The sequence below is a fragment of the Alnus glutinosa genome, chromosome 7 (assembly GCF_958979055.1).
Source record: "Alnus glutinosa chromosome 7, dhAlnGlut1.1, whole genome shotgun sequence".
Taxonomy (NCBI): Eukaryota; Viridiplantae; Streptophyta; class Magnoliopsida; order Fagales; family Betulaceae; genus Alnus; species Alnus glutinosa.
Window position 1 is genome coordinate 16694734 of NC_084892.1, and position 9942 is coordinate 16704675.

The following is a 9942-nucleotide window of genomic DNA, read 5'->3' on the forward strand; positions in this document are numbered from 1 at the left end:
GGTTCCACCAAAACAACATTATAGAAATCCAATCTAACATTCAACAACCTACAATAGAGTGTTAAACATAAGCTAAAACCACTAAAAACCAAAACTCCAAGAAACATGTACCATTCGGCCAACACCCCTCATGAAACCCTAGATTTCTTCCATCACAACAAAACCCAAATCAATCTCCATTTTCGCTTAGCATTAATCCTAAAATATAAACACAAACAATAACCCATAAAAACCCAAAGATTTTGACCTGAATCAAATCCCAAAGAGAACCCATCCAGTTTCAAGAGAAAATCTAAGGAAGATTCAACCAAATCAGGGGAAAAGGAAAAAGAGGAAATCTCACCTTGGATTTCTAGCAATTCGGTCTCTCGGTCTCTGTTTGTGCTCTTCGGTGTTCTTTCTCCTTTCTTCATTTCGGCTCTTCACTCTCTCGGGTCAGTATGTATGCGTGCTAGAGAAGATGAAGAGAAGAAAGGAGATGGGGAGAGAAGAGAGGAAGAAAAGAGAAGAGGAGAGCGTGATGCTGCTTCAAGTAGGGGGTGTATGCGTGAGACCGAGAGGGGAAGAGGAAGAAAGAAAGACAAAGAAGGAAGGGGCGACGGGTGGGGGAGAGAGAGGGATCCGGAAAAAGAGAGAAAAAGAAGGAAAAAGAAAGAGAGAAGAAGTGGCTATGTGTCATCTTGAGAGTGGTTGGGAGAAGATAGAGTAATCTTCTCCTACCCAATCCAGCGATGACACATGGCAAGATAGAATTTCCTTTTATTTAAAGCCCCCAACTACTATTAATTATAGTAGGACCCCATCTAATTTTATTTCTATCATTCATCAATTAATATTCGACCCCACATTTAATTTAACTACATTCTATTCATACAATTAATTATTTATTACTCTATGACTCATTATTATTATTATTCATTTCTATTGTTTTATCTTAAACTTATTTTAATTCAATAATATGAATATCACTTAAAATCTAATATTAGTCCATCTTATTTAATAAATATGACTTATTAATTGCTAAACTCCCTATTTAATTTATTGGTCTTTACATCTTCCCCTTCTTATAAAAATTTCATCCTCGAAATTGCAAACAACTCTTTGATTGAACTTGCTTACATGAAGCTACCTCAATGATCCTCAAAATAATTTGCATCCAACATTCTGTCTTTAACCTCAAGGTCATAACTAATCTTTACACTTGGCAATCCAATACTTCATTCATTTGAACTTTACATCATCCTTTACAATTTTCAATCACTTCAACTCATATATCACTTTACTACATACCACTTTACTCGTATCACTTGTCTCTTCTATGTATATATTCATCGTAAGTCTAAGTCATTTCATTAAGTCTCCCCTCCTTAGTTTCAAACTCATTATCCAAACTATGACTTAAGGTGAACCATTCTCATTCCTCTATACTATATACTTTATTTTATCCTTGGTGCCTCAATCTCTTAGTCATTGTGGCAAACTATCCTCAAAACTTTAGCTAGGAGATTCATCCCTTAAGCAACCTCAGCAACAATTTAATTGTTTCCCATGAATCTCCTTTATCAATTCCTAAAATCATAATGGAAAAGCTCCAATTGTTCTCAATTGTGATCCTCAAGACATCAAAGTTCTTGTGTGGGCTTATCAAGTGTCTCCATTATTCACAATTTCACTTATCCTCATGTGATATTACGATCTATTTCTCATTAAATCATAGGTACTATCACCTTTAAACAGGTAAAGCATTGAGATTTTCATACTCAACCTAACAACACTATGCCTCAACTTACTCCTTATTCATAATTGGTGGCTTATACTAGACATATTATCGATCCGATCCATTAACTCCTTACTATTTCACCGTCATCAATACATTCAAAACATAAATTTTCCTTAAATATCGGTTTCACCACCGCAAATGTGCTATGACACCCTTATTTCATCAAAGGTCAACTAGCAATTAACTAAGGTTTCCGCTTATAGTTTTGTTGGTCCAAAATTGGGGCGTTACAAATTTTTGGCTTCCCTAGAATCTCTTATCAAGCCAAATTCCTCCTACTAACTAAGCAATGTGCTATTAAAGGACCGCATGGCGTAGCTCTAACAAGGACTGTTTTCTTACTCATTTGGTTGAAAGCTTATGCATGTAAAAGTTGCATCAGTCTAAAACTTACTCCATAGGTCGAAGGATTGTTGTCATGTATTCTATTTTCCCAGTAGAAATCTAGACATGTAACGATATTTTGGCTAAATTTTAGTAAAGAATTTTATATAGTAATAATATAATTTTTTTTTATGAAATGCTTGATATTTTATTTGGTTGGAAGACGTGTTTGGTAATAGTTATAAATCATGTATTGTTGATGCGCTACAACTCAAATTAAAGCAAATAGGCCATTAGCGTCGACATATGATTTTAGTTCTAAAACTTGCAGTGTTAACCCAAAAATATTATCATCGTTGCTATTGGGTCATCCTTAATGTTGACGTTCATGATCAATAGTGGCGACTTGATCATTCGAGTCGACAAGTCGCCACTATTGATCAATAGCGTCGACTATTGGACTTTTAGTAGCGATATTTTTGTCACCACTAATGAGAGTATGTTTATTTATTTATTTTTGTAGTGGTTGTTTTTATGACATTTCTCAGCGCTTTTTTAGTACAGGGAAATGATCGGTTTTTGTAGTGGTGTCATAAGAGTCCCGTGAGGGAATGTATTCCATCAATAAGCCATCAATAGGCTTAGGTTAGAAGGTACCTCTCTACTAAAATATGTTTTCATATAGTTTCTATTCTTGATCATGATCTTTAATTCGCTGGAACAAATGTGATTGAACATATTTCTAAATCTTTTTCGGCACCTTATGTAACAGAACTGAAGTTCTGTTAAGATTCTAATGCAGATAAGTAGAAGAAAATGAGAAAGAAAGTAGAATGGACGAAGGAAAATGAGGAACTATATATATTATCTTGGCAATTCGAGTAGCCAAAGACCTCAAAGTTTATAGCAGTTGGAGCAGCCACGGCCTCCAAATGCTCACAATGAACAATTACAAAACAGTCGATACATACACTCGGCCTTTAATTTGCCTCTCTTTTTTATACAATTCAATACTCAGCTACTATCATAGCTAACTAACATAACTGCTAACTGTAAACTAACTACTTAACAGACCATGTGTCCCTTCATTCAACTACCATCTTGCAACTTCTACACTTGCCATCGATAGAGACGCACACTTCCCACTAATTGCCACCTCTGCTCTACATGTTGCAAGTACCTGCAGCCACGTGTAGTTTCACTCCTTCAAGCTTATTTTAGCATATATTATTATATGTAGTGTGCTAACATCCCGAACCACGCACGGTTTCACTATTGCATGTTTGAAGGACAAAAGAAAATTAAGAAAAACTTATTAGGTGAAGACAGTACACTGCGTGCTTCAACAAAGTCAGGCTAGCCAGCGCACACAACCATTTATAACATCACTTAATTGGGTCTACCCTTTGCATGCAAGATGCAAGAAATTCGTTGGCGAGGTTTTAGAAGGTACTATCAATTGACAATGGGCGAAATGGTCGGTGGAGCCGAATTATAAGAGAGCATCAAACATGTGGATCTCACCAATCGTACCCCTTAATACGTACAAAATTTTAGAGAGAGAGAGAGAGAGACGTCTCTCTCTTCTGTTTCGCCACTACGAATTTCCTTCTTCTTAAGGCCCGATCTCTCGGGCCCAATTTTGCATCTCAAAGTTTTTGGCCCCAACACTGGAGTATTATAGTTTGGGTTCTCGAAGCCCAAAAATTGTTTTAAAATAACTATGGAGCAAATCATAATTGAAAATTCTCAAATTAGAACTTTAAGTCAAATCCCACGTTCCAAAAGAAGCATTGAATTACTGTGGCGAAATCCAATTTTTGTTACATTTGGACATTTTTGGATAAGGTAAGGGATTCCCAATGATACGTAAGAAATGTACTAAGAGTATCTGTATGAAGCTTTCCAAATTTTCTTTAAATTTTGGTTTAAAAAACTACATTTTTGATTTTATTTGTCACTTTTAAAAAGTTTTCTACATCAAACTTTATAAAATTTTTGCCATTTTAATTAGATATTATTTTTTATTGGTTTTGATACCAACCATTTTTAACAACCCCTCCGCCTTAATCTCATTCCCAATCCCCTCCATCACGGACAAACCCATCTTTCTCATAAGCGAAATAGAAAAACATGAATAAACATACAGAAACCAAAATTAAACATAGAATCAACATAAAAATATCTTTCATGTCGAACCCATTTCCGATCAAATTAAAAAGCTTCACTCTCCCGGTCAGACCCATTTCCGATCAAACCCAGGCCATCTTTCCCAGTCAGACCCATGAATTAACAAAGAGAAAATAACATAGACCTTCCACTACTCCTTCCGAGAACATAAAGAGCAACTGCACTCAAACAACAACTGAGTCCGCCCCACGGAATCACCATCTTCAACCAGCTCCACCACAAACCAAGAGTTCAATACTGATGCTCTAAGTACTCATGTATTGTGCGTGCAAAAGTTATTTCTTCTTACTACGTTCTGTTATATATAATAAACTATCGTCATCTTTAAAAATTATAGAGCTATACGTATATCTAAAAGATGGATTATATGACCTTTGAAATGATTCGCTACAAGGAAAAATAGAACCTTCATACTAAGGGTAAGGATATGTAGAAGTTCCTGCCCATTTACATTTGAATAATAAAATAAAGGAACAATATTCTCTCTAAACTTTCAATCGAGGCAAAGTCTTTCTAAACTACTAAAAAATTATCAATGTCTCTCCCCAAGACTAGTAAAAGATTTAATATATTATTTTTCAATAAGACAAAATATCATTATATATTCGAAAAAATAAATAAAAATAATAATAACAAAAAAACTACAAATAAAAAAGAAAAATCTAAAAAAGAAAAATCAGGGCATGGCCAAGTCACCCTCAAATGGCTTGGAGATGATGCACTCACTTCTTTCTATCATATTTTGGGGTGGCTTGGCAACCCCTAATGGCATTGAAAGTAGTTCGGCCACTCCCTCAATATTTTATTATTATTTTTTTCTTTTGGGGAGTTGGAGTAGCCAAAGGCGGTGGCCGAACTATCCCCTTAACTCTAATCCACTAATTTTGTTTTGATTTTGTGTCGGGTTCACATGTCATGTAAAAATTACTACCTCTTATATCGCTTGTCGAATTTTGATCGTATGAAACATGAGTATAAAACTATATAGGTCAATTATAACCCGAACAATTTAATTAAACTCATTATAACCCTTAACTTTAATCCTCTAATTTTGTATTAGATTTATAAGCATTTTCTGTTTTTATAAATGCCTCAAACATGATAAAAAGTAGGATTTGATCCCCAAATCTGAGACTATAATTAAAATGTTACTATGTCCTAACAAGCATACACTCCCTCTGTCTCTCTCTTTCACTGGGCGGAGTTCCAAAGAAGCAGGTTTCTTCTCTTTGTGTCAGTTTTGAAATATTTAGCCCAAACAACCAATTCTCTTTGTCATTTTGGATATCTGGGTTCATTTCTTCTAATTTTCAATTTAAGATATGTTGGACTATGAGACTATTCACAAGATAAAGTGTTATAGCTAGTTAATAATTATAAAACCCGGAATAAAATTGGTACTGAAAAGTGGTATTATTATAAGAGATCGAATCAACTGTGCGAATTTTTGGTATGAAATATCTTTTTTTCTGTTTCTTTTTCTGGTAAGACTAACAAAACGGAAGCCACGATATATTTTTTTTTCAATCACATATTGATGAATCCGTGCAAGTCAAAGCACAAAGACGTAACAAGGCCAATTTAACCAATTCTCATTAGATTGTTCTCAATATAATTGTGATTGCAATCAAATTCTTGTAATCTGATTACCTTTTTTGTATTGTAATTCACCTACCACAATTTTTCTATAAATAAAAGTCATTAGTATTTGTAAAGATTATCAAGAATAAAAACAAAAATATAGCATCAAAAACTTTAGGCTGCAAATATAAATTATAGACGGAACCATGTTATTCTGGTGGGTTTTTTTCACTTCTTTCGCATCTCCATTTCATTATGAATTTCTTCACCTGCCATTACATTGCACATGCCAAAAAAACAAAAGAAAAGACTCTCTTAGACAAGACCAAGCCCAGGTGAAACCTTATTTCACCAGCCATCACAACCACATGCCGAAAAAACAAAAAAGAAAGGGCACTCTCTTAGACAAGACCAAGCCCAGGCGAAGCCTTCTTTCACCTGCCATCACAAACACATGCCTATTTTGCATGTCAAATCATAAAACAGTCCATGATATTTGATCCATAATTTCCTTTCTCTCCACCAAATGAACTTCAATTTTCAATTTTATATGGATTAAACAATTTATATTTGATATATCTGGTGTTCATCTCTTTTGTCAATTAATCAAATAATTTGTAGAACCCACATAATTTATTTGAAAAAAATAGTACAAAGATGTACAACAGATATTCACTGATGAAAAAAACAAAAACTCATTTCTCATTTTCCACCGATGTCGATGGGAGCATTTGTCCTGCATAAGCAACAGATGTATTAATTGTTCAGGAAAAGAAATAAAATTGGCAGGGCCTGTAAAACATGGTCAAAGAAAGAATACCAAACACCAATGACATGCAGGTATTGAAAAGTCATGAAAGATGGGCAGGTGCATTCATTGAGTCAGTAACGAAGGAGAAGCAACTTTGGCCTTCCCTCACATACGCAATGCCACAACATCAGATTCACAGAGAATAACAAATGCTGAATAAGTCCAAAACAGAGTTTAGAAATTATTTTGAAACTCATAACTGCTCAAAACTCTCTCTCTCTCTCTCTCTCTCTCTCTCTCTCCTTCCTATTCTTTTTAGCTTCTTTACTGTACTAGTCCATATTTTTCTCCTTATCTGGAACTAACTGTACATTGATTGTAGATGTGACTCCCGCATGCTCACTCTTTTTGTGCATCAGAGACAGAGACCTAATTGGTGCTCCAATGCCTAACCCTGTCTGACAAACTCTTTGCCCTTTTCCTCTGTTTTCAGCCTCTCCAAGCCATATCTTTAAGTAGCTCCCACTCCAAGGAAATCAATGAAGCGCATGTTGATTTTTTCAGTCTTATTTTCATTTTCCCCAGACACTGAGATATCGGTCTTATTATTGGTGGCAACTGACTCTGCTGCAGAGACTTCTGAGTTTGAATCTGAATGACCAGATTGAGCCTCACCCACCACTGTTCCCGTAGGCCCATGCTTACAGAACCCACTCCCAGTGCCGTAGACCTTGTCAAAATCCCCATCTCCCACCGTCACCACCTTATCTCCAGAGCAATCTGCTACCCAAAATCAAGTATCAAAATCTACTACTAATAATGAAATAATTTAGAGAAATACTATCTAAATAGACCCACTCAATAATTTATTTATCACCAGGATTAGGAGCCCAAAGGAGAAAAGAAAAACACATTTGTGATTTCAATTGAGAGGAAGCAGGGATGGACAAACATACCCAACTGTGATCCATAGGATTGTCGCTGCTGCTGCTGGACTGTTCCAAAGTTGGTGAAAAAACTGAGGGCCACTTTGTTTGAAGAGGGCGTGAGGGAGAGATCAGTGCAGGTTGAAGCAGATTCATCCATGGTGTTTGAGTGGGTTGAATCACTGCAGGCATTGTTTTCGAAACTCATATCAAAGCCCTTGGAAAGGATCTGAGAAGAAGAGGGTTTTCTCCTCCTGTAAACGCTAGAGTGTTCTCTGTGTTTCCTAGCGATGATCACATGCCAATGGTTCTTGACTGCATTGTCAGTTCTGCCGGGGAAGAGCCTAGCAATCATGGCCCATTTGTTGCCATATAGCCTATGTGCAGCTAAGAGCCTTTCCTCTTCTTCCTCACTGAAAGCCCTCCTGTTAATTCTTGGATCTAGCTGATTAAACCACCTTAATCTGCAACTTTTCCCTGAAAATAGAAAAACACAAACTTTTCAGATCATGGACAAGAAAATGAAATATCAATTGATATCTCTAATGGTTCCTTCTCATTCTACCAAGCGGGAATGAAAGCATAAAAAATTAAATGTCCTCAAAGCTATTTTATGGTTCTTCTAGAATCTGATGGATTTCAAAAATACCCAATCCAGAAAGAAAAAAAAAAATGATCATTTTTTTTTTGCTAATCTCTTTTTATTTTATTTTATTTATTTATTTTGTGATCAATCCACGTAGCATGACTGTATGGACATTTTTCACCAAATTAGTCCTTGTCAACTTTTCTTTTGATACAGCCTTTGAATTACCTGATCTTCCTTCAAGATTCTCGGCAATCAAGTTCCAGTTTTGAGGACCAAATTGGGATACAAGCTCTTTGAGCTTGGCATCTTCAGCAGGCCTCCAATGGCCTCTGGCACAAAGTTTGGTGTGCCCACTTTTCCCAGCAGCAGAACTGTTGCTTTCCTCTTCCTCACCAAATTTCAAAGACAGCCCTGTTCTCTCATCATCGGCTCTTTCTGTACCTATGCTTTCTAATAGCTGAAAACCCAATGGTTTCCTACTATTTTCTAGTGACGGGCTCAAAATCTGGAACTCCATTTCAGAAGTGTTGGAGTGAGAAAGTTGAGAGATAGGAGGAGGGAGCATAAAGTTTATATTTCGATACCCATTGAAAACGTTACGATCACCCCTTAGGTGTTGCAGACTCATTGCTAGTGAAATAGCAGATGAACCCGGAAAAGAAAATCAGAGAAGATGAAAGAAAATAAAGCAGAACGTCAAGAACCAGAATGGGAGTTTTTTAAATGCTAATAAGAAAAATAAAAAAGCAGGGGTTCTCTTTGATTCTTGTTAGAGAGTGAGAAAAAGGAAACTAATGAGAAAATCAGAAAGCAACGAGGATGAATTGCATTTTTCTATTCCCTCTCTTTTATTCCCCGAATTAAGGTTTTGTTTGGCAGAAGAGAAAGGGAAAGAAAAAAGAGGGGGGGAGGAGTGGGGTTTGGCTCTGTAAGTGGCTGCGAAGAATCAGAAGAAAGAAGGATGTTAATTTTAAAGAAGGGGAGCAGCAAATAGAATAGGTTCTACTGTTCAAAGAGAAAGCAATAACGAAAAAGAAGAGAAGAATGCACACGATTCTCACTCTCACTCTCTTCTCTGTTTACTTCCTCTCTATGAAGAAAGAAAATGAGGTCACGCTCCTTATTTTGAGACTGATCCCTCTCTCTCTTTTTCTCTCTCTCTCGGGAAAATATTAAATATGTATCATCTCTCTCTAGGAAAGTCTGTGCAGTGCATGCAATTCGAGAACCGCTCGTGTGGGTGGTGGCCCTGGTGGGAGTCCCTCTAAACATTAAAAACATCATGTTTGGTCTTGGTCTTGCTGTTTCTCTCTCTCTCTCTCGGGCTTTGGGGAAAACCAGACTCTGTCCGTTTGTGAAGATGTATTTACTTTTTTTTTTTTTTAGACGATCTTACTTTTTTCAAACGAACGGAAAAAGGACGATATTATTAAGTATCACGCCCCACCACTATCCTTAATGCTCTGTGCCCTTTCTATTGTTGTTTTCCTATTTTTCTGAGCTTCCATTTTTGGAATTATGGTTCGATTTTAGTGTGATTTATATTTATAATAGGTATATCCCTGTTTACTTATTGGTGTACCCAATATACCAAGAACCCCCTTAGCCTCACAACCAACCAATTATCGAACGCCCATTGGGCCTCACCACCCAATACCACTTTCCTCACCCAAAGGCCACTTGAGAGTTTGGGGTCCTCATCCTGCTTAGGCTTGTCTAGCCACAAGAGCCCTCCGAAGGAAAGCCCACACCTTCAGCCCATTAACATACCAAAACTGAAGGGACTCACAAGGTACCACAT

General features: G+C 36.5%; 1 protein-coding gene across 1 annotated transcript; it reads right to left on the reverse strand.

Moving 5' to 3' along the window:
* Window positions 1–6718: 6718 nt before the first annotated feature.
* On the reverse strand, window positions 6719–9267 carry LOC133873119 (transcription factor CSA-like). The gene is made up of 3 exons (XM_062310841.1): window positions 8367–9267; window positions 7583–8029; window positions 6719–7406 (listed from the first exon to the last, which is right to left on the reverse strand). Exons 1-3 carry the CDS (start codon window positions 8767–8769, stop codon window positions 7138–7140), a joined length of 1119 nt encoding a protein of 372 aa, XP_062166825.1. The 5' UTR covers window positions 8770–9267; the 3' UTR covers window positions 6719–7137.
* Between the last annotated feature and the right edge of the window lie 675 nt (window positions 9268–9942).

Excerpts from the sequence above, each read along its gene's own strand:
- LOC133873119 (XM_062310841.1), bottom strand. The coding sequence starts at position 8,769 with ATGAGTCTGCAACACCTAAGGGGTGATCGTAACGTTTTCAATGGGTAT. Across the intron at positions 8,030-8,366 it reads GAATCTTGAAGGAAGATCAG|GGAAAAGTTGCAGATTAAGG; the intron begins GTAATTCAAAGG and ends TTCTATTTTCAG. Across the intron at positions 7,407-7,582 it reads ATCCTATGGATCACAGTTGG|ATTGCTCTGGAGATAAGGTG; the intron begins GTATGTTTGTCC and ends TTTGGGTAGCAG.